The following is a 24,795-nucleotide window of genomic DNA, read 5'->3' on the forward strand; positions in this document are numbered from 1 at the left end:
CCCGCCTGCCGTGTAGTCGCCGCCGCTGCCGCCGCCGCCGCCGCCGCCGTCGCCGTCGTTGTTGTTGTGGTTGGTTCGCTGAGCTCCGCGGCTCCGAGAGCCGGCTGCATCCTTTCCCCGCTGCCGCCGCCGCCATGAAGTGGATGTTCAAGGAGGACCACTCTCTGGGTAAGCGCTTGGCCATTGGCCCCGCCGTGGGGGCTGGGGCGGCGGGTGGGCCCCCTCCCCCACTCGGGCCGCTCTGGGCTGGGCCAGGCGGGGCGGATGCCGCACTCTGGGCTTGGGTCGCCGAGGTCCCGGCACCCCGGGCGGCTGCCCACCCACCCCGCGCCGACCTCTGCGGGACCTTCCGGAGCCAGTGGACCGGGGACCGAGGTTGCCGGGACGTCTGAACGAGGACCTGGGGCGTGCGCAGGTCACGGTGGGGAGGAGGGCCGGGGGCTCGGGAACCGGCCGGCCGGTCAGGCCCGACAGTCAGCCCGGTGCGTTTCTCCCATAGAACACAGATGCGTGGAATCTGCGAAGATCCGAGCGAAATATCCCGACCGGGTTCCGGTGAGTGGGCTCCCCGCCCCCTCACCTCGCTGTCACCCCTGCTGTTTAGGACCCGTGATAGGGCCCCAGGCCATTCAACAGTTGACAAGTTTAGATTCCAGTCCCAGTTATAGTAGCAGATGGGCCATACTGGGTAAGGGACCAGCTTGGGCCGGGGCGTGAGGGGCTTGAGTTGATGCTGTTCAGGATGCCTCAGTGCTGAATCTCCTGATCTAGGCCAACAAGCTGTCTGCAGCCTCTGGGCTTCCCTAGACAATTATGTAATAAAAGATGTTCTAGGACAGGGCAACAGGTCACAGCCACTTTTGGGAATGGTGGTGGAGGGAGACTTTCACTTTGGTCTTGGAAGTGGTACTTTAGTCTCAGGACATTGATCTTTAACTTGGAGCCTCCATCTTTACCTGACTTCTAGTTCCCTTTTCTCACTCTGATCTTGACATCCTTTCCTGACCAAAAAAAATCTGAGAAGCCACTTCTAGTGGCTTGTGTTTAATCAATGATACTTATCCTGTATTTATCCCATGGTAGGGGAGATAGTTTCTGTAACCCTTATTTATTTTTAAGGACATCCAGGCCTGTTATTGTAGCTTATTGCTTGTGAACAGTTCCTTTGGGGAGGGGGCAGGAGGGATAAATTTGAAACTTAGTTCAGAGAGAAGCAACAGGCCGAACGAAGAGCTTTGTTCTTGGCTGGCTGGGCTTGCCAGTCATCGCCATTAGTCCATCCATTCTCATTTTCTGTGTTCCTTGAGATCTTAATTCCCCTGTAGTGTGAAGGCAGATCCATTCTGTGGTCCAGCCTGGAGTAACAGGCTGTAGAGGAAACCCTCACCAGATATTTTTGAGTCTGCCCAGACAAAATGTTGAAAAGCTTTGTAGTGAGGGCTGTGTTTCTCTTATGCATGCTGAGATCAGGGATGAGAAATATAGTTGACCACAGAAAAGCACTTACCGTTTCCCTATAACACATTTATATCAGTGCTTAACCTCCAGAGTGTGTGGTTTATTAAATCAGGGGCATATTTTCTCATGTTATGCAGTTTCCTAAACACCTCCTTGCCCACACACTGTTCATCAGCTCTCCAACAATGCAGGGCCAGAGCCTCACGTTAGAAATCTAGTCCTGACCTTTCTTTGCTTTCGCAGGTGATTGTGGAAAAAGTCTCAGGCTCTCAGATTGTTGACATTGACAAACGGAAGTATCTGGTTCCATCTGACATCACTGTGGCTCAGTTCATGTGGATCATCAGGAAAAGGATCCAGCTTCCTTCTGAAAAGGCAATATTCCTGTTTGTGGATAAGACAGTCCCACAGTCCAGGTGAGAGCTGTTTACTGGTATTGGCCATCTGCTTGATTGCTTACAGAACTCAAAACTTTGGAGGTCTGAAAACTCTTAGAGGTCCTGACGAGAAATCTGATTTTTGTGCTCCCTGACATCAGGAGTTCAAGGAAAACAAGAAAGGGCTTCAATAGGTGGGTGTGTGCTTTGGGTTAAGAAAAAACAGAACAAGGCCTGGACTTAAATTTCATCATTTCTTCTTTTTTTTTTTTAATCCTCAAACACCCAAGAATCCTTTTAAATAGTTCAGGACTTAATTAGGCTTAAGCTATCAGTAGAACTGAAGCCTCAAATGAGGTTTTCTCCAAATGATCCATGAAATAAGTCCTGTTGTTCTTCCCCAGGAGCTTGTGGTCCCTGCTGAGGCTCAGCTTCAGTTAATCAGCCTGCCTTCTTGCTCGCTTTCCAGGCTCAGCTCTGGCCACTGTGAGAGTACCCTGAGAGCAGCTGCCTGATCCTCAAGTACGTGGAAATGGCTGCTGGCCAGCAAAGGGCTCTGAGGTCTCTTTACAGACTTACACCTCTCTTGGTACCACCTGCTCTGACTTTCAGAGTAACCACCCCCTTGCTCTTGCTCTTGTGCTGCCTGGAAGCAATCTTTGGGATAACTTGGGGCCTGAATCTAGGCAGGGGCATTACAGTTCCCTTCTAGGTAGTTGACAGTCTGGCTTTAGTCCTCTGTGGAAAGAGGAAAATTTTCTGGCTCAGTCTGTACCCCTGGTCAGTCCTTTCCTGTTACTGATTTGAGTACTTCTAGGCCCCTCCTCTGAATGTGAATTCCTGGCTGTGTCTCATCTTAGTGACCCAAACTAGGTTTCATTTGTTATCCCCCCCAAAATAGTACTTCTGAAGCTAAGGCTTTAAGAACTCCTGGGAATTAGCCCAGTGTGGCCAAAATATGTTTCTTTTGAAAATCCTTGAAGCTCCAGAAGAGGCCTAAGCCAAATTCTAGTCCTTTTCCTATGAAAGGTAGACAACTCTGGCTACTTTTTGGTCTGATTTTCTCTTTCCCAGTCTCTACCACCTCCACCTCTTGGTGTTTGGCAGAGGATAAGGGAGAAATGGAAGGTTCTTCCGTTAGGCCAAGGTTCTGCCTGAGGAGACAGGCCAGGTCCTGCCTAATGGGTGCCATTGGTCTGCTTACAGCTGTAGCTCAGGAAGCTGCGGTGTTGCCAGGGGTGATCTGGTCATCCCATTGGGCTCTCCCAGCCTTCCTTCGCAGGCCTCTGGGCAGCGTGGTGCTAGGCACACTCTTCACCAGGGAAGGCTGGTGAAGCCCTGGGCATCTGTGGTCACTCTCCGCTTCCCTTCAGGTAGTGGGGGAGGTAAATCATGCCACCTGCAACTTCTGCAACTCCTTGGCGGCCTTATGTTTTCTCCTTCCCAGTGGTGGCTTCTTATGGGAGGAAGTAGGTGACTAGGACCTGTGGCATTGAGTTTTATTTTCCTTGATTCTAATCCTCTGATACTTCTTGAAAGAAATGAAGCAGGCTTCTGGAGACATTAAGATTACATTATCTAGCAATTAAAATGGCTGCAGATTTTAACTAATGCCCTCTCCCCCATTATCCCTGAAATATAAATAGAATTGGAAATGAAAAGTGATTCTCAGGGCAGCAGAGGCTGCTTCAGGGCCATTTTCTAAGTTTTATTTGCCTTTCCAACCTGGTAAGAATCCTCCCTGAAACAGATTACACCAGTGACCCAAGTCACTAACCAGCCCCTCTGCCCAGGCTCTTCAGCGCCTTTGGACCCAGTTAATGACTTCCTGCCCCATATTTGATGTACCAGTTCTTTGTTTGTTTGGGGGTTTTATTCTTAAAAACAAATCTGCTTATAAACAAAAGAGGCATGTGACATCATTGGCCTTTATGCAACTGATGGCTGCACTAACAAAATTGCCGGTCTCCTTCCTAAAGCTACTGTTTGACTCAGTGTTGCCATTTCCTCCCCAAGGCAGTAGCAGCCTCTTTTGTAGCACTTTTCAGCCTCCTTAGGGAAGCATGGAGCCTCCTTTAACCTTCATTCAGCCAGTGCTTGCAGCCTTTGGAGAGTGGCTGGGGAAATCAGAGTTGAGAAAGGAGGAGCCCTCCCCCATACCATAACAGACAGCTCTACACAAGGATAACTTACGTCTGAGGCTGAGCGAAAGTAACTTCATTTATTCCTGCCTTGGAGCGGAACTTTGGGAGAGTGTTCTGGAACACAGGTGACCATCATGTAAAATAACGTGATTATTGTTTGAGTAGTTAGTATTAAATATTGATTCTAGAATTAGAGACAGAAGCAAGTCTCTAAGAGTTTTACTTTCAAAATTCTGAGTTCTCTTTTTTTAAAAAAGGGAGATCTCAACTTCCTTTTCCCATTTCCCATTGAAAAGTTGAATTCTCTGCCTAGGAGCTTGCATCCAGAATTGGGCCAGAAACGAAGGGAAAACTAGGCCTTGGTGCAGACAGGGCTTGAGAAAGAATGTCAGTGTATGTTTCCCAGTCACGGCTTTAGAGGGGAACCCAGACCTGGCAGTGGTGCCCACCTTTGGTCTTTGTTTAGAGCACAGATAAGAGTCTTCTTAATCCCCTGTCTAAAATAGAAACAGGAGTATATTATTAAATAAAATATATCTAAGATGTTATAACTTGGGAATGTTACATTGGGAAATCCGTGCTGTTTAAGATTATGGTGTTTAGTTGCTCCTGGCTCTTAAAGAGGTACTAAGTAAAAGAAGTTGTGATGTCTTACAGTCCAAACTTCATTTAGAAACGTGCTTAAATTAAGCACATTTGATAATTTCTGGGTAAATACCTCTTCAAGAGCAGGGTTTATCTTAACAGTGGAATAGAGTTTATTTATATCAGAGAAAAATCTGATAAAAGGAATAAGCAGTAGTTAATTTTTGTATTTTAGAAGCTTGGGCAGCCTTTAGGGCCATGTTAACTTTCACTCTGAGGCCCGTGCCTTTCCAGAATCCACAGCAGTGTCCGTTGTCCTCCCAGTTCACCCCACCCACCCTCCCCCTGCTGGGAAAGAGATAAATCCAGATCCAGTGGAAGCACGTGGGGCGCAAAGCAGATGGATGGCCGGGTGGCCCATCAGCCCAGCCAATTCCTGAGTCAGGCTGGATCCCACAGCCTCCACAGCCTGACCTTGGTTGGGGCCAAGGGAAGGTTGTGCAGGGATAGGGCATCCACACAGTTCTAGGTCAGCCTCCCCCAGTTCGTAGGCTGTTGAGCAGCTTGAAACTAGTTTGCCCTCAGCAGCATGGCCATTCCTGGATGTGGATCCTTCTGCAAAGTGCCTTTATTATTGGTTAGTTTGTCTAGACCTGTTTGATCTTGAATGGAAGTGTAGGGGACAGGGTTTTAGGGGGCAATTTAGGTTCATTTCACTCAGTACTTCAGGGTCCCACTATATCTTTAGCTTGGCTCCATGGCTTAAATCTGCCACTGGCTTTCCCATTTCTTTCCTTGTCAGACTCAGAGCTTGAAGGTGACAGTCCCCCACCACCACTGCTCAGCAGCCTCCTTCTTGGATGAGTGTCTCTTTGCTTTCAGATCCTCTGGTGCTCCAGTAGTGGCCCACATGGTGCTGTGTGGCTTGGGCCTCTGTGAATTCTGAGAGGGGAGCCCGACTTTTCAGAGGTGTACAGAACTTGTCCTAAAGGAACACACCGGCCTTCTGCTGTACGCTGCCTGCTGAAAAGGGGCACGTTTTGCATCCCTGCCCTTCCACTTGGCTATTCTTTTTTTTTTTTTTTAATTATTTTGTGTCCCTCATGACTTTTTTTTAAAGAGGGCTCTTTTTAAAATAATTTAATTTAATTTATTTATTTTTGGCTGTGTTGGGTCTTCATTGCTGTGCGCGGGCTTTCTCTAGTTGTGGTGAGCAGGGGCTACTCTTCGTTGTGGTGTGCGGGCTTCTCATTGGAGTGGCCTCTCTTGTTGCGGAGCACGGGCTCTAGGCGCAGGGGCTTCAGTAGTTGTGGCACGTGGGCTCAGTAGTTGTGGCTCGTGGGCTTAGTGGCTCCGCGGCATGTGGGATCTTCCCGGACCAGGGCTCAAAGCTGTGTCCCCTGCATTGGCAGGCAGGTTCTTAACCACTGTGCCGCCAGGGAAGCCCTTGGCTCTTCTTTTTTTCTTCTTCTTCTTTTTGGCTTGGCAACCTGCACCCCCCTCCCCAAGAACCGAGCCGACCCAGCATGGCCTTGAGCGCTGCCGCCGCACCAGACCCTCTCTCCCGCTTCCCCTCCCACCGCCCGGGACCCAGCTCTCCTCCCGCTGCCTCAGCCGTCGGCGACAGCAACACCCTCTCCTCCCCTCCCGCGGCTCCCCGCGCCAGGTCGCTGCACCAGACAGCGGGTAACCGCCTTGGCTATTCTTTTAATGGGACTTGTTTTTTCTTCTTAATGTATTTTATTATTTTTGGCTGCATTGAGTCTTCATTGCTGCATGTGGGCTTTCTCTAGTTACGGCGAACGGGCACTACTCTTGGTTGCGGTGCGCGGGCTTCTCATTGCGGTGGCTTCTCTTGTTGCGGAGCATGGGCTTTAGGCGCGTGGGCTTCGGTAGTTGTGGCTTGCGGGCTCAGTAGTTGTGGCATGCGGGCTCTAGAGCGCAGGCTCAGTAGTTGTGGCGCATGGGCTTAGTTGCTCCATGGCATGTAGGATCCTCCCAGACCAGCGCTCGAACCCATGTCCCCTGCATTGGCAGGCGGATTCTCAACCACTGTGCCACCAGGGAAGCCCCTTAATGGGACTTTTTTAAAAAAGTATTTTTAAACTATATTTGTAGCCCTGCTCTTTTTTGGCTCCAGACCAAGTTATTCTGACTCTGTATGTGTGTGGCCTGATCCCACAAGTGCTGTGTTTGAATTATACTGTACAGATGCGCCAGTCTTCTTTCTCGTCACCTAGGGAGCCTTGGAATCAGGCGTTCAGTCACGGGCTGCTGACTGGAGCGTTTAGCTCCCAGTGTTGAGCATTGTCAGTTTTCAAGTTCCTGCCCAAGGGGATACCCTGAGTATTAGGACATGGTGCTACTGCCAACTAAATAGTGTTTCCACATGACACTGCGTGGCAGAGAAAAGGAGAACAGTGAAAGGGCTCTTAAAATCATTAGGCACAGCCATCTAATTGTAAAATTACAGGATCTGAAGGACCTGCTGCTCAATGTGTGATACAGAAGCTGGCAGCAGGGTTTCCCTGGTGGCGCAGTGGTTGAGAGTCCGCCTGCCGATGCAGGGGACACGGGTTCGTGCCCCGGTCCGGGAAGATCCCACATGCCGCGGAGTGGCTGGGCCCATGAGCCATGGCCGCTGGGTCTGTGTGTCCGTAGCCTGTGCTCCGCAACGGGAGAGGCCACGATAGTGAGAGGCCCGTGTACCACGCAAAAAAAAAAAAAAAAGAAAAACTTAGAAGCTGGCAGCAGTGGGCTTCCCTGGGAATTTGTTAGATAGAAATGTAGAATCTCACCCTTGACCCAGACCTTCAGAATCAAAACAGGCACTTTAACAAGATATCCAGGTGGTTCCCTATGCATGTTTGTATGTGTGAGAAGTGCTATTCTAAGGGAGGTCTTCACAGAAGGTACAAGAATGCTGACATTAGGTCATTAGATCTAGTTGTGTATTCGCATGGAGGCAGCACAACTTGGTGGAAAGAATGTCTCCTAGCTTTGTGACCTGGCATGAATTAGTGACTCTCTGTGCCTCACTTTTTTTTTTTAATTAATTAACTTATTTATTTATTTTTGGCTGTGTTGGGTCTTCGTTTCTGTGCGAGGGCTTTCTCTAGTTGTGGCGAGCAGGGGCCACTCTTCATCGCGATGCGTGGGGCCTCTCACTATCGCGTCCTCTCTTGTTGCGGAGCACAGGCTCCAGACGCGCAGGCTCAGTAGTCGTGGCTTATGGGTCTAGTTGCTCCGCGGCATGTGGGATCCTCCCAGACCAGGGCTCGAACCCGTGTCCCCTGCATTAGCAGGCAGACTCTCAACCACTGTGCCACCAGGGAAGCCCTGTGCCTCACTTTTATTATCTGAACTATGGATTATGATTGTACCTGCCTCCTAAGATTGTTCTGAGGGTAAAGAGTTAATACATGTAATGCACCTAAAACAAGTGCTTGGCACATAGTGTTTGCTATTGTAATTAGAATTTTTATGATCAGCCTTTATAGCTGCTAGGGCACTGTTAAATTTATAAACCCAAGTTTTACTTAAAAGACAATGGAATCTGAAGACAGAAAGCCACATGATTATGGGTCCTCCTCCCCCAACCCCGTCAGAGTCTCAGAGCCTGCCTTAGACAGTAGTCGTTCCGTGGTCATTGTTCACTGAAGACAACGTTCAGAGTCTGGGGTTTATAAAGCTCCTCAAGTATTTCTAACTCAGCAGCACGATTTAGAGTCACTGCCCTTGGGCTTGTAACTTGCTAGGAGAAGAGCAGAACTTAGTCTGGCAGATGGAACCAAACTTGACATAGGCATCAAGGTGTGGCTGCCGCCTTTGAATTGCACACAGTGTCTGCTCCTTCCAAATCCCTTTGGTAGTGATAGTGGGGAGACTGTAGTTCAGGTCTTATCAAGGTCACCCTGGACACTTGTACCAAGCGGGGCAAGAGAGTTGTGGCAATAGCGGTAGCTGTTTTCCCCTTTGCCTCATTCTGAAGATTCTCAGGGAAAAGCTGGGCTCCTTGAGAGACCCCGCTACTTGTTCAAGCCCTTTGCTACTTGCTGGCTCTTCACTCCACTTCCTGGCTCACTCTACTTCCTAATCCCATGCTTTTAAAGATAAGCACCTCCAAAACAAACAAAGACAAGCATCTCTCCCTCTGGCAAAGGGATTGTTTCTCAACTTGGCTGCATATGGAATCATCTTGGGCTATCTATCTATCTATCATCTATCTATTTATTTATTTATGGCTGCCTTTGGTCTTTGCTGCTGCGCAGGGTGGGCTTTCTCTAGTTGCGGTGAGCGGGGGCTACTCTTCGTTGTGGTGCACAGGCTTCTCATTGCGGAGGCTTCTCTTGTTGCGTAGCATGGGCTCTAGGCGCACAGGCTTCAGTAGTTGTGGCATGTGGGCTCAGTAGTTGTGGCGCATGGGCTTAGTTGCTCCGCGGCATGTGGGATCTTCCCGGACCAGGGCTCGAACCCGTGTCACCTGAATTGGCAGGCAGATTCTTAACCACTGTGCCACCAGGGAAGTCCCCATCTTGGACATTTTAAAACTTACTGATGCCTGGGTCCTACCTCCAGAGATTCTGATTTAATTGGTCTGGGGTGGGGCATGTCTTTCAAGCTCCCCATTGTTTCTGCTGTGCAGCTGAGGTTGAGACCTACCACCCACCACAGGTGTTCTCATGGGCACGGGTTCCTCCCTCTACCCGCTGCCCCCCAAGTCCTCACATGTTCCAGGGCAGTGTGGTCAATAGAAATGGCATGTGAGCCACATATGCAATCTAAAATTCTCTAGTAGCCACATTAAAAAAGAAAAACAGGTGAAGTTAATTTTAATAGTATTTTTTTTATCTGGTATATCCAAAGTGGCATCATTTCAACATGTAGTCAAAATTGAGATATTTTACATTATCTTTGTTTTTCATACTCTGATACTTTGAAATCTTGTGTATGTTTTACACTTACAGCACATAGCGATTCACATGAGCCACATTTCAAGTGCTGAACATAGTGGCGACTGCATTGGACAGCAGAAATATAGGACACTTCTATCACAGGAGAAATTTCTAGTGGACAGTGCTGTTTCAGGGAGTCCTTATTTTACAAATTCCAGTTAGATCCTTGCAGGAAGCACGATTTTATTGTACAAGATGCCAGTGACAGGCCATTTTGTATTCATACTCATCCACTCCTACATTATTACTAGTTCTCATCTACCCACACAGCCGAACCAGCTAAGCTTGAAAATGGGCAGGAGGAGTAGGAAAGGAGAAAAACTCCCCTTTATAAATGTGGTCTGCATTCCTGTTTACATGGTGGTCCCATACAGCTGCCAGGAGCAAAGCAGCAGCGTGGGGCAGTCAAGCACCAGCTTGAGGCCTCCGACCCCTCTTTATCTACCCTCTGGCCGTTGTTCTCCTGAGTCCTGCATTTAAGCATCTGTTAAGACCTGGCCAGGCTTAGTGACCTCTGTCATCTCGGCCGGCTCTCAGACTGCTTTGTCAGTGCTGGTACTGGTTGACCCCACCACGCATGGTCATGCTGAGGTTTAGCACATGTCTGCACCTCCTGCTTATCTCTAATAGAGCAGTCATGTGGCCAGAGCTCACCTGGGGCTCCAGGTGTTATTAGTCTTACTCTGGAGCCAGTGCACCTCAGCTTCATGGCAGAGAACTAGATTAGGTCTCCCCTGCTGTAGTCTGTTTTACTGCTGAGGGAAAGCCAGCTCTCCCACCCACACATGTTTAGTTAGAGCAATATCTGTTTCTGGAGGGTTCTTAGGAAGCTTGGGCAAGACTTCTTTGGATCCCAGATATAATATGAGAGCTTTTTGCATTACATGTGAGGAAAGTAACTTCCCTTCGATGACGCCGATGCAGATCTCTGGGGCACAGGGTTTCTGGCTGGCGAACTTCCACAGGAATCAGCCCACTCATTCTTTATCATGTTAGGTATGAATTATATATCTTCAAATAGACCAGCCCTGAGGAGAGGAAAGCACAAGTCCTCTTCCTTACCGTTGTCTCTCACCCACACAGGGATGGGCCTCTTAGACTCTTATTTTGCTTATTAGCTTTTCTCCCTTGCCCCCCTACCCCCACATTCAGAAAGCATTGTGAAAGCACTAACCAGTACTAACCAACCACATCCACCCTAGGAGCTAGAGCTGGCTTCTGAAGGAATACCTTGGTGTGAGGGTGAGTCAAATGGCCTTGCCTCGGGACAGGAGGATGGAGGTTGATTCTAGTCTTATCTACTGATTCCCAGAGAATTACTTTTTATCACCTACCACCAAAGGTGTGACAGAGAGTAGCTAGTTTAAGTAGTGAAATTCCTTATCCTCAAGCCATCTTTCTCCCTACACGTAGACTCAGTAATCAAACCCAATTCTCAATGTTGTTTTTTGTTTTTCTCTTTCAAGCCTAACTATGGGACAGCTTTACGAGAAGGAAAAAGATGAAGATGGATTCTTGTATGTGGCCTACAGTGGAGAAAACACTTTTGGCTTCTGAGGGCCAGTGCTGGGCTAGGTGCACCATTCCTGCTTGTGTATCTTGTAAATAGCTGGCCATTTTCAGTTACTATACCAGAACCTCTTAACATAGACCTATCAGTGCATTTGTAACTGGATTTATTTCTTAATATATTGGAAGGTTTTGTTTCCTTAGACTAGTAAATTATCATACAGAGTTTTATTTTGAGTTTTTCTTTTTGTGCACTGTCCTCATGGCTATACTCTCCAGGGAACTTGTTCCTCTGGGAATCTTATTTAACAAAGATATTTCCATATTGAAGTGAGGTAGGTGGGAATTAAAATGAAAGGGAGGGAGATGATGCATTTATTCTCGATTATGTTTGAAGTTTTAGATGGCTAAGTATTAAAAGCATCCAAATTAAATCCTTAGCAATCAGAACACTTGCTTCATTAGATTTTGCCAACTGCCAATCATGTTGGACTGAGCTAATCTGTTCCTCTTTCTGAAACTGTTAAGGTAAATAATTAACAATAAAACTTCCTCTTATAAAGGCATTGCAGTGTGACCATGTCCTTTATTCACCTTCTTATAAATGGGTCAGAGAAGTAGCTCCTACGTCTGCCAGGCTAGGAGGAGGATTTGTGGGGCCCATAGCAGCACAGCTGGGCACAGAAAGCAGTGGCCTGTGTCATGAGGAGGGAACTTTTTTTTTTAAGTGGTTAATATATTCACATGGTTCAGATGTCAAGTCTCTCTAAAAAGGTATACATCGAGACGTCCTTCTCCCACCACTGTTTTCTGATTACCCTAACCCTCCACTTTTGGGGAAACTACTTGTACTGGCATCTTGTTTCTTTTCAGAGTTTGGTTTTGGAAGTTCAATTAAATATGAATATATGTCCAAAATGTTTTTTTCTTATACAAAAGAGAACACATTATATCTATACTTAAGTACATTGCTTTTTTTTTAAACAGTATATCCTAGTGATCTTTCCATATCAGTTCATAGAAAGCCTTTTAATTTATTTTAGTATTGCATTGTATGGATATATCATTATTACTGAAACTGAACAGGACCCTGTGGGGCTCCTGGGCACAGAAGCCTTTCCGTGTTCCCCGTTTCTTGTAGGGAATAGACTCCAGCCTCCATGACCTTCCCTGAGTTCCAAAGGGCAGATTCAAACAGTTGCTAATCAGGGAAGGGAGGGGATGCAGAGACAAGGTGGTAGGAGCAGCCAAGAAACAACAGTGTAGCCTTGGGGCAGGGTCCTGGTTCCGGGTCAAGGGGTATACGTAACACCTTTGAGCTCTTTACAGAACTAAAACTCCCAACAAATGGAAGATGTTAGTATTCTTCATTCCAGAGAAGACCACCTGAGGCCAGATTAAAGGAACCAGAGAAGCTTATCAAGAGACCATCTGAGGCCTGGGACTGCCCTGGTGGTCCAGTGGCTAAGACTCCTTGCTCCCAACGCAGGGGACCTGGGTTCGATCCCTGGTCAGGGAACTAGATTCCCCCGTGCCTCAACTAAAGATCCCACGTGCTGCAACTAAGACCCAGTGCAGCCAAATAAATAAATATTTTAAAAAAAAGAGAGAGACCGACCACCTGAGGCCAGATTAAGGGAAACAGAGCAGCTCAGTAGGAGGAGACCACCTGAGGCCAGATTAAAGGGATGCAGGCCCTGCACACACCCTGATCTTATGGGCAACTCTGCTCATTGCTATAAAACTCCTCACCAAATCCCCCCGGGGTTGGGATACACAGTTTTTGAGACACGAGCCCACTGTGTCCCCCTTTGCTTGGCAAAGCAATAAAGCTTTTCTGCTTCACCCAAAACTCTTGTCTCCGAGATTGAATGCAGCACTGGTGCACAGAGGCTGAGTTTTCAGCAACATTCCTAACTAGTGCCCTATTAACGGCATTTGGGTGGTTTGCAGTCATTTACTATTACATACCGTGTTGGAATGATAACCATACACGTATAGCTTGTATATGTACCTGCATTCATGGTGCTGCTTTACAACCACTGTCTGCAAATGAAGATTCAGATTTTTCCAGGCCATACATTTTATGATTTCTCACAAATTAGATGTGTAGGCTTGCCACTACACAGATGCATCTAAAAGGAAATGCTTATTTACTTCTCTAAGTCTTCCCCAGACAGACTGTGGCTGGATGCTAAAGCCATTACACAGATCATCAGAATAAAGAAACCAGGTATCATCCAGGGATCTAAGAACATGTAGTTAAAATGACTGTCCGGTTTTCTACTGGGGAAGGAACAAAGAGATTTAACTTCATCTTTACCTAATTATGTAAGCAATCCCTCCAGGTACTCTACTAATGTCAGCTTTCCAGATGGGATCAGAAAGCCAACTGTTTTTCTTTTAAAAGTAGTTTATAGTTAGCATTTATTGAGCACTCACTAGCTATACCAGATAATTTACATACATGTTGCAATTAATCTTCAAAAAGCCCTTACGAGATAGTGTCATTCTTGCAGCCAGCCACACTGCTACCGAGTGGCAGAACTGAGACTACAAACTTGAGATTTAAGAGAAAAGACATAGCTGGCAGTGTCATTTTGTGATTTTTTTGGTTCTGTTTACAGTGTGTCTCACACTGTGCTAGACACTGGGGAAAATATGAATAAAGCATTACCCCCTACTCCAGGAGCTTACAGTCTGGTGGTAACCAACACGTAAACAATTACAAAGCACTGTTCTAAGTGGTATATGGAAAGTATTATTGGAACAGAGGAGAGAATAACTGTTACCTATAAAAACTATTAAAGCAGCCTTATTTGTAATATCAGTCAATAAAAGTGGATTTGTTAATATTGCTTTTAAAATGCAACAGATGAGTGAAGGTTTTTTTTTTTTTTTTAAAAAAAGGGAATTCCTTGGCAGTCCAGTGGTTAGGACTCCACGCTTTCACTGCCGAGGGCCTGGGCTCAATCCTTGGTTGGGGAACTAAGATCCCACAAGCCACGCAGTGTGGCCAAAAAAAAGTTGCACGTAGTCTCCCCCGACTCTAGTCTGTAACAGACACTAGTAAGATTTTACAGACGAATTTTATCAAACTATGTAAGGAAACTTTAATCCTTTCTTTAAATTTCAGAGATTAGGAAAAGGGAGTAATCAAAAATTAATTTTGAGACAAAATCTCAATGGCCAAAACTTTATGAGAAAAATTATACATTGATCTCATCAACATAGAAAAATCCTAAATATTAGTAAATAAAATTCAGTAGTATACCAAAACAATCATGACCAGGTAGCGCTTAGCCCAAGAATGGGTTATATAGTTCATCATTATGTCTATTAATAAAACACCAAATTTAACAACGGAGAATGTAGGGCTGTATCCCGCAGGCCTTCAAGGCCTGTACTTGCCCAGCCTCAGACTGAAGAAAGAGCCCAGAGTCAGTGACAGAGACATCAGTGGTTTAATGGATAGGGGATCTTACGCGTCCGGAGCAAAAGGGTCCTGCAGTGACACTCCACTGTGGATGGCAGACAGCAGGCAGGACATGGCAGAAGTCCAGGGAGCTGTGGGGGCGGGGGAGGGGGGGAAGGTTACCTGTTACGGGGGAACTGATGTCAGGTTGGCTCATCCGTTACCAGGGAAACCATCAGAGAGGCATGTCCCTCATAGCCCCTTTGATAAAACTAGCAGGGTGAGCTGTTTTGATTTAAAAATTAGAAGAATCATTAGCTGGGGGCAAGTACATAGGCATTTACTGATTAGGCTCTCTGATTAAGAGGGAAGGTCAGCCATGTGAGTAGGGTGTAGGTGAAGCAGGGACTGGTCAAGCAGGGGATGTACAGAGAGCAAGAGAACAAGCCATCCTGGGTGGCCTGATCACATAGCAAAAACTATACGTTCATGTCATAGATGAAGGGAAAGCACCTGAAACAACTCAAAACCTATTTATAGTTTTTTATTTTTAAACTTCTTAGCAAATTAAGATTTCTTTAATTTGATAAAGGGTATTCATAAAAACTATAGCAAATATGTACATTCGTATATAAAGCTATGGTGGGGCCTCCCTGGTGGCGCAGTGGTTAAGAGTCCGCCTGCCGATGCAGGGGATACGGGTTCGTGCCCCGGTCTGGGAGGATCCCATATGCCGCGGAGCGGCTGGGCCCGTGAGCCATGGCCGCTGGGCCTGCGCATCCGGAGCCTGTGCTCCGCAACGGGAGAGGCCACAACAGTGAGAGGCCCGCATACCGCAAAAAGAAAAAAAAAAAAATAATAAAGCTATGGTGAGTAAAGCAGTGTGGTACTGACAATGGGATAGACAAATACTTTAATGGAACAGAACCCAGAAATAGATCTGTGTATAAAACATGTCAGAGGTGGCATGACAAGTCATCAGGGAAATGATGAACCAGTTAACAAATGGGACTGCAGCAATTAGTTACTTATATGGTAAAATTTCAGAGGCATTCCTATTAAAAACAGGAACTAAAAAAGGAAATCTGAAGGGTGAACTTTATGGTATGTGAATTATATCTCAATGAAGCTGTTGAAGTCTGCTATCAGTGCTTTTACTCAACTTTGTCCTGGCATAAAACGAATATAATGAGAGGAAATGTAAATGAGAGGCATAAGAATCAGAAAGGAAGACCAAACCATAATATACAGACAGTGATAATCCACATAGAAAAATCTAAGAGAATCTATACAAATTAGAATAAGAAAGTTCTCCACAGTTGCTAGATACAAGATCAGTTACAAATATTGATGATGTTTCTACACACCATTTGTAACCAGTTAGGGAATATTACAGGAAAAAATTTCATTTTCAATAGGAGCAAAATGTATAAGTGCATAGGAATAAACTTAATGTAAGATACACTAATATACCATATTCCAGGATGAGAACATCCAATATGGTAAAGATGCATATTGCCTCCAGGTTAATCTGTGAGTTTAATGCAATTTCAATAAAAATACCAATCAGGTATGTGTGTGTACGTGTGGAATCTGATAATTGATGGTAAAATCCATGTAGGAGAGCAAAAGCCAAGAATAACCAAGAAGTGTTCAGAAAAACAGGCCAGGGAGATTTGTGTTAGCAGTAATTAAGTAATTAAGACTGTGCCATATGGCAAAGAGACAGACACATAAACCAGGGAACACAACAGAAACCCAGAAACAGATCCATGTTTAAAACAAAGCTGTAGGGCCTCCCTGGTGGCGCAAGTGGTTGAGAGTCCGCCTGCCGATGCAGGGGATACGGGTTCGTGCCCCGGTCTGGGAGGATCCCATATGCCGCGGAGCGGCTGGGCCCGTGAGCCATGGCCGCTGAGCCTGCGCGTCCGGAGCCTGCGCGTCCGGAGCCTGTGCTCCGCGACGGGGGAGGCCACAACAGTGAGAGGCCCGCATACCGCAAAAAAAAAAAAAAAAAAAAAAAAAAAAAAGCTGTATTTTGGGAATTCCCTGGCAGTCTAGTGGTTAGGACTCTGCACTTCCACTGCAGGGGGCACGGGTTCGATCCCTGGTCCGGGAACTAAGATCCCGCAAGCTGCGTGGCCAAAAAAAAAAAAAAAAAAAAGGCAGTACTTTAAATTATCTGGCGTGAAAAATCAAAGGGGAAATGATGAACTAGTTAATCCATTATTTAAAATTGGTTATATATACATGAAAATAGATTCCTATATTATATAATAGGATTATAAAATAAATTCAAGGTGAATTAAACATCTAAAGCTGGAAAAGCAAAACTTTAAAAAGAACGAAATAATGCCATTTGCAGCAACATGGATGGACCTGGAGATTATTATACTAAGTGAAGTAAGCCAGACAAAGACAAATATCACATGATACCACTTACGTGCTGAATCTAAAAAAATAAAAAGTGATACCAATGAATTTATTTACAAAACAGAAACAGACTCAGACCTGGAAGACAAACTTATGGTTGCCAAAGGGGAAAGGTAAGGGGGGAGGGATAAATTGGGAGTTTGGCACTGACATGTACACACTACTACATTTAAAATAGATAACCAACAAGGACCTACTGTATAGCACAGGGAACTCTGCTCAATATTCTGTAATAACCTAACTGGGAAAAGAATTTGAAAAAGAATAGATACATGTATATATATATAACTGAATCACTTTGCTATACACCTGAAACTAACACAACATTGTTAATCAACTATACTCCAATATAAAATAAAAATTCAAAATAGGGCTTCCCTGGTGGCGCAGTGGTTGAGAGTCTGCCTGCCGATGCAGGGGATACGGGTTCGTGCCCCAGTCCGGGAGGATCCCACATGCCGCGGAGCAGCTGGGCCCGTGAGCCATGGCCGCTGAGCCTGCGCGTCCGGAGCCTGTGCTCCGCAACGGGAGAGGCCGCAACGGTGAGAGGCCCCCGTACCGCAAAAAAAAAAAATAAAATAAAAAAAATCAAAATAAAAAGAGTTGGGAGGGAGTTCTTAAGATAAGCTACAAAAATACAAACAATAAAGAAAAAGGTTAAATTTAAGTACATTAAAATTTTTTTAACATCTTTATTGGAGTATAATTGCTTTACAGTGGTGTGTTAGTTTCTGCTTTATAACAAAGTGAATCAGTTATACATATACATATGTTCCCATATCTCTTCCCTCTTGTGTCTCCCTCCCTCCCACCCTCCCTATCCCACCCCTCCAGGCGGTCACAAAGCACGGAGCTGATCTCCCTGTGCTATGCGGCTGCTTCCCACTATCTATCTACCTTACGTTTGGTAGTGTATATATGTCCATGCCTCTCTCTCACTTTGTCACAGCTTCCCTTCCCCCTCCCCATATCCTCAAGTCCATGCTCTAGTAGGTCTGTGTCTTTATTCCCGTCTTACCCCTAGGTTCTTCATGACATTTTTTTTTCTTAGATTCCATATATATGTGTTAGCATACAGTATTTGTTTTTCTCCTTCTGACTTACTTCACTCTGTATGACAGACTCTAGATCTATCACATTAAAATTTTTTAAATTATGTTTTTTATTTCCTCAATATTATTCCTCAGTAATATTTTTACTGAGGGCATGCTGAAAAGTTGTTTTGATATCACAAAAGATTTGTCTTATTAAATGGGAATATCACTCCACCTCTCTTTAATAAAAGGTGACCACATATATTATGGAATTTGAAAAAACTTTATAACTTTAAAGAATGAAACACTTTATTTAAACAAAATTAATAGAAGCTGCAGATTGGATGAAAATGTTTGTAACAGATATAAACCAAAAAAGAATTAATATCCAAAATAAATAAAGAACTCTTCCAATAAGACAAACAACCCAAGAGAACAATGGGCAAAGAAAAAGAATCCTTAACTTCATTCCAGTCCACTGTATATGTTGTACATGCACTAACTCTATCGAGTGCCTTTCACAAAGACTACAGTATGAATGGTGCCCCCTAGAGTTGTGCAGTGTACAACCTCTACATTAAAAGATGCAGACTTGCACTATACAGTTGGTGGCCTTATGAAATGCAAAGGAAAGTAAACTCTGGTTTATCTTTTCACACTCGTCAAATTGGCTAAAGTTTCAACATATAAAATGTTAGGGAGGATATGAAACATCTGGAATCCTCATAAACTGCTGTTGTGGGTGTAAATTGGTGCCATCACACTGGAAAGCAATCTGACAATATTCAGTAAAGTTGAAGATGCAGATAACCCATGACCTAGCAAATTCCATGTCTAGGTATATATCCTAGAAATACCCCCACCCATGTACAAGAGACATGTACAAGAATGATCACTGCAACCTTGTCTATATGAGCCAAGAACTGGAAACCGACTAAATGTCTGGCAACAGGAGAACAGAAGGATAATATGTGGTATAGCCACACAAAGGAATACTATATAGCAGTTAAAATGAATGCTCTAGAACTATATATGTTAACATAAATAAATCTCCAAAATGGTGCTGATGAATGAAAAAAGCAAGATGCAGAAGTATATTCAGCCTATCATTTCTATAAAGTTTAAAAACATGGAAAACAATTCTAAGTATTGCTCACAGATATAAAGTTATGTAATGAAAGTATAACCATGCAGTTCAGGATGGTGGTTACCTAATGGAAGGAGGGGAACAGTATCAGGGAGGGGTCAATGTGGGGTTTCAAATAGAGCTAGTCATGTCTTACTTCTCCAGAAAATAAAAACCTGAAGCAAATATAGCAAAATATTTCCTGCTGTTATTTCTTTTTATTGTTATGTTTGAACTATTGAATAACTTTTTAAGTTACATCAGTGAGAACAGGGGTTGGGTCCTTCTCAAAGAACAGCACACGGGTGCCTCCCATTTCTCACTCCCTTCACTCCTCAGCCCAGGAGAGGCCGGCTTCTACTTCCCTGACCCTGCGTTTGCTGAGGTTACCAAAAATAACCTTGTCCCCCCAGCTGAGGGACTGGAGGGGAACCACGAGGTCCTTAATTCTTACCTTCCTTGTCTCTCTTTCTTTTAATATATTCTACACTCCAGATTACTCCCTCTTTGAAGCTCCTAGTTGCCTTTCTCCTGATTTTCCTCTGGCCTCTTGGTCACACTCCTTCCTGTGCTTCTCCACCTACTCCTGAACTCTCCATGTTCCCCAGGGTTCAAATGACCCCCTCCCCACCCCAGAGCAGCTCCTCTTCCTGGATCCCCTTTCCTCATATACAGCACCGCCTTCCCTCCTCTCACCCACACAGGAACCTGAGAGCCATCCTCAATGCTCCCTCATCCTCATCCCCTACCGCAATCAGCCAATCAGTCTCACCAGCCTCTGCATATTTCTCAAGTCAGTCCCCTCCCAGTGGCTCCTAAAATGGTCATTTCTCTTCTTAGTATTACAGTAATCCCCCAACTGTGGTCTCCCTGCCACCATCCCTGTCCCTGACTAATCCATCCTCCTTGTTACAGAGGAGAGCGATATCGCTAAAATGCAACTTCCATCCCAGTACCCTTTCCTCAAAAATCCTTTAAGTGCCAAGTCATTGGGATAAAACCATTCTCCTTTGCAGGACTTAAAAATCCTCACCGACTTGCCCCGAGTGCCTCTGCAACCCCTCCCACACTCCCCCAGCCCAGCCACGCACTGCTGTCATCTCTGGCCTTTGCATACGTTGATTCTCTAACTCAAATACCCTCCTCTCAAAGCTGTCCCTATGTGCGCCACCAGTTTCTCTTTGTTTGCTTCCCCTTCACCTCTGAGCAGGTATACCTGGGCCTATGAGAGCTTCCTGTGCCCCTTCCTCTCCCAAGTTGGGAATTAGACCTCTATCATGGCCATCTTTGTGTTCCCTGCAAAGTCACTTTCCCACCTTCCCTATCAGTCAAGGAGTAACAAGAGGACTAACCCCCCTCCTTGTATTTCAGGTGCACAGCACAAAGCCTGATATACTGATGGTTTCAGAAGATATATGACAGGTCTACCTGGAACTGAGAGCCTCCCTAAGAAGTGCTAATGCATCTTAATGTTGCAGCAGTGGCTGAAATACGTAAAATATGTACTGTAGCCACACAGAGGGCATGGGGCAGGTATGTGCACCAGGGCACCAATTCCAAAGGGGGCCCAAGCATCTCCTTCAAGGAGAATTTAGAAGGAGGCAATGTAACTGTTCTTATTCTCAAAAGCCTCACTCTTCATTAGGCTGAATGGTAGAATGCTTTAAAAAGCACAATTGGGGATTTTATTTTTTTTATTTTTTCTGGCTAGAACCTTTATTATTTCAGAAATAGGCATCCTATGTAACTTGAGGTGGGTAAGAATAGTTATTTATGGATTACTGTAGTAAATATTTGTCAGAACACCAACTATCAATAATCATACACATTTCATTCATAAGAACTTACAAAAATAACTCTTCTGTATCAAAAAACTTAGAAATGGCACAAGAGAGTTAAATAATGGTCTATGGAGGAGAGAAGGAAAATTCTGCTAGGGGAAACTCTAGTGAAGCATTTTCTCCATTACATTTTTGATTGATACAGTTCATGATACAGTTCATGCTTGCTTTGCCTTCCTTTTTTCAGTGATTCCTCTGAGACGGAATGCAAGAAACTAAATCTGAGGGGGACAACTGCTTTCATAATCTCAAGTGTAAACCACGAATAGGCTTTTCTGATAAAAGCTTTAAAGCCTGAAGAGATGAGAAAGGCAAGCATGTATTCCTTTAAACATTTCAATAAATGTGCAAAAATATTCAGCAACTATGCACATATTGTTCGTATACTTAAAAATGCAACAATTTTCATGCTTCGAATATTTTTTCCTGAGTGTTTTAAGGATGTTTTGTTCTAGACAATTCAAAAGTAAGGCTCACATACACATAATATACAACAGGAATTCTCCGCATGATTAGCATTGTGGACTCTCCTAACAGTGTCAAACAATGAGAAGCCAAACATGATCACATCCATATCGTAAGGAGAGCCTGGAGAATCACCTATGTCTTTGTTTTCTGCTCAGTGCTTCTGATAAATTCAGCAGATGTACAGCCATGACTTGTTTCCAAACATCCAGACCCCCTCACTGGCTCACCACAATTACACGAGTGCTAAGTTCTAAGTATTCAAAGAAAGACTGCAGGTGTCGCTTTACTTCTCTCTGGTCCCTTTACCAAACCCCTACATCACTTATGACGTTACTTGTTAATATTCTGCAATCCAAAATGAAAAATGCAGGTACACAAGTTTGCTAAATTTCACTTAACCAAATAAATTTAAAAATAGATAAAATACTTAAATTCCTGCAACACAAAACTTGGTTTTCATATTCCTTTGAACATTTTAGAATTACTCAAACACGAGAATTGAAAATATGTGTGCTATTTGGAAGAGAACTACTGAATTTATTCTTCAGAAGAAAAAGCAGACCTGAAGCATCACATTACTGGAACATCTGAAACATGTTGACAAATTCTTATCTTCTAAACTTCAACGAAAGCTGCTTGCACAAACTATTTAGAAAGCTGCTTGCACAAACTATTTAAAGAATATCTGCCCCTATTAAACAAGCCAGGTATCTGATGTATTAAGGAAGTCAGAAGCTGAGTCACTTCATTTCTTTCTGTTGCCTCCAGTTGCCAGAATACTGGCAACTCGCATTAATATGTTTAACATATCCATGTAGATTCCCAGCATCGAATTGATGGGATCATATTTTTGAATTCCATACACTGGTACTAATTCTGCACGCTTGATTACTTTCTGTGTATCATACAGAAGAAACATGCTGAAAAGAACTAATCCAGGGCTTCCCTGGTGGTGCAGTGGTTGAGAGTCCGCCTGCCGATGCAGGGGACACGGGTTCGTGCCCCAGTCCGGGAAGATCCCACATGCCGCGGAGCGGCTAGGCCCGTGAGCCATGGCCGCTGAGCCTGCGCGTCCGGAGCCTGTGCTCCACAGTGGGAGAGGCCACAACAGTTACAGGCCTGCGTACAGGAAAAAAAAAAAAAAAAAAAAAAGAACTAATCCACCATAAATTGCCACTGAGTACAGAGTGGCACCAGCCACAGTGGTAGGTGGAAGAAACATAGATCCTAGTGAGGACACAAAGACGACACCCAGGCCCACGCCCAGGGGTGCTCCCATGTTCAAAAACTTCTCACTGGGTGCACACATGGCCACAGTGGAGAGGCCTCCCACAACACCAGCTGTGGACCATGCAGCTGTGATGAGAAGAGGCCCCCCTAATATCGTCAGAGGAGCCACTACTGCACCCATCACACCAGAATGCAGTAACCAAGCAAGATGCTTTGGGCCTGGGCTCTGGTCATATGATATCGACCGGACCAGCATTCCAGCTCCAATCATGGCTGCAAAGGTTGCACCAATTGTCACTCAAGAGCCTCTCATCATGAAGTTCATGAGGGCACGAGTTCTGCTCACTGCCAGGGCAGACAAAGCTGTTATGCTGATACTTCCTGCTAAGTACATATAGGTGGTATGAATTCTATCCTTCACATACTGAGGCCAAATTACAGCTTTTTCAATACAGCTTTTTCCAATCTCATTAGACATTCCCAGGCCATAGTAGCACAAAGCTCTAAGACCGACAGCAGCCCCTCCAGCAATCTTCCCATCTGATCAATTTAAAATATTTTTTCCAATGATGTTACGAAGCTGCCTCCTTGAGTTCTTGGCTAGTTTTCCCACGCCAAATTCCAAGTCTTGTCCTGGTGGCATATTCCCTGCTGGGAGTTAAGACCTACTGATTTTTCGTGATGGAATTCTTCACAACAGGGGAGGCCTTGGTGAAAGCTGGGTGGAAAACCCTGGAAGGTAGTGTCCGGAGACACACAAGTCTTGCGGCCAGCATGGTGGTGCACCAGGTTTACCAAGCAGATCTGAAACGCTCAGTCCCTGGTCAACACAAGCGCGCAGTTCCCCTTCCGGCCTGCGAAACGCAACGACTACCACCTCCCGCGCCCTCCGCCCACCTCTTACTCAATTGTGGACTTTAAATTCCCCTTTTCATCTTTATTTCCTCAGGGAGAAAAAAACAATCCTGGTGGTTGACATCAGGAAGGCGAGGCCACGGAGTTAGGTAGGAGGATCTACATATTTCTCTGTGATCAACAGCTCTGCATCCTCACCTCCTTAGCTGCTGGAGACAGGCTGCTGCTTCCAGATGTGGGATGGGGTGGTGCATGCAAGCAAATGCCTGGTGCGCCTCAAGGGGCTCCACAAACATCTGCCCAACACGCTTCTCCTAAGGACGATCTCTTAACGTTTGTGAGCAAAAGTTCTGGAAATCAGGATCAGTAAACTGCAGAGTGCCTTGTGAGCGGCAGTGACAGACCCAGGCAAGAACTGCACACGCGGTAGGCAGCCCTCCTCACGCCTGTGCTGAACAGTATCTCATCTCATCGCCACAACCCCACTGCCCGGGCGGTGTTGCCCTCATGTCAAAGGTGAGGATACTGACGCTCTGAAAATGCACTTAACCACCCAAGATCACACACTCAGTCCATCCTGGAGTCACAATTCAAACTCAAGTCTATGGCCAAAGTCCATCCTTGTTCTTCTAGACCAGAGGTTACAAGCTGAAGGCCTGTGTTTGTACGTGGACCCTAGACATGTACGTAAAAACACAACTTTCTTGCTTCTCCTCAAAAAATTCTGAAGATCTGGCAACAATCAGCCAGAACAAAATAATGGCTCCTCTTTGGACAAGGAACTTGCCAGTTCACTCCACCTACTTAAAAAAATATATATATTTATTTATCTATTCACTTATTTAGGCTGCACTGGGTCTTAGTTGAGGCATGTGGGCTTCTTAGTTGCGGCATGCATGCCGGATCTAGTTCCCCACCAGGGATCGAACCCGGGCCCCCTGCATTGGGAGTGTGGAGTCTTACCCACTGGACCACCAGGGAAGTCACTCACGCCACCTACTTTTTAAAGGTTTCCTATTCCTGGATATCTTTGGGCTTACAACCTTTGCACCATAGTTTACGTGCTATCCTTTATTTTAGAACAGAATTCTTTCAAAGTATATGTAAGCAAAATACTAACCCACATTGGTCCCCATCTTTCATGGGAGAGGCAAAGAGCTGGGCTGCACGATCTGCCTGCGTCGGCACAGGTGAGCAAACGCTGTCATCCGGACCTGTTGAGACTGTACTCCTGCTCCCTCGCCCCGAAGCCTGGTTTCTCCTGCTGCCAGCTGTTTTCTCAGCCCAGCAGTTACTGATGTGCTGGGATAGGAGGGCATTCACATACCACCGGGGAAATGAGGAAAAGTATAGCATGAAAATACC

The 24,795-nt window shown here is 45.3% G+C and overlaps 1 protein-coding gene and 1 pseudogene across 2 annotated transcripts; one reads left to right on the forward strand and one right to left on the reverse strand.

Moving 5' to 3' along the window:
- Window positions 1-21,194, forward strand: GABARAPL2 (GABA type A receptor associated protein like 2). 2 transcript variants are annotated; one of them, XM_060084693.1, is made up of 4 exons: window positions 1-168; window positions 500-555; window positions 1,702-1,874; window positions 10,986-11,594. In XM_060084693.1, exons 1-4 carry the CDS (start codon window positions 135-137, stop codon window positions 11,074-11,076), a joined length of 354 nt encoding a protein of 117 aa, XP_059940676.1. In that variant the 5' UTR covers window positions 1-134; the 3' UTR covers window positions 11,077-11,594. The 2 variants fall into 2 exon arrangements, with proteins under 2 accessions (XP_059940676.1, XP_059940675.1); XM_060084692.1 differs by lacking the exon at window positions 10,986-11,594 and adding an exon at window positions 21,065-21,194 and having other exon boundaries at window positions 45-168.
- An 832-nt stretch (window positions 21,195-22,026) lies between these two features.
- LOC132480312 (growth hormone-inducible transmembrane protein-like) lies at window positions 22,027-23,422 on the reverse strand (annotated as a pseudogene).
- Between the last annotated feature and the right edge of the window lie 1,373 nt (window positions 23,423-24,795).

Source organism: Mesoplodon densirostris, chromosome 19, assembly GCF_025265405.1.
Source record: "Mesoplodon densirostris isolate mMesDen1 chromosome 19, mMesDen1 primary haplotype, whole genome shotgun sequence".
NCBI classification, from domain to species: domain Eukaryota; kingdom Metazoa; phylum Chordata; class Mammalia; order Artiodactyla; family Ziphiidae; genus Mesoplodon; species Mesoplodon densirostris.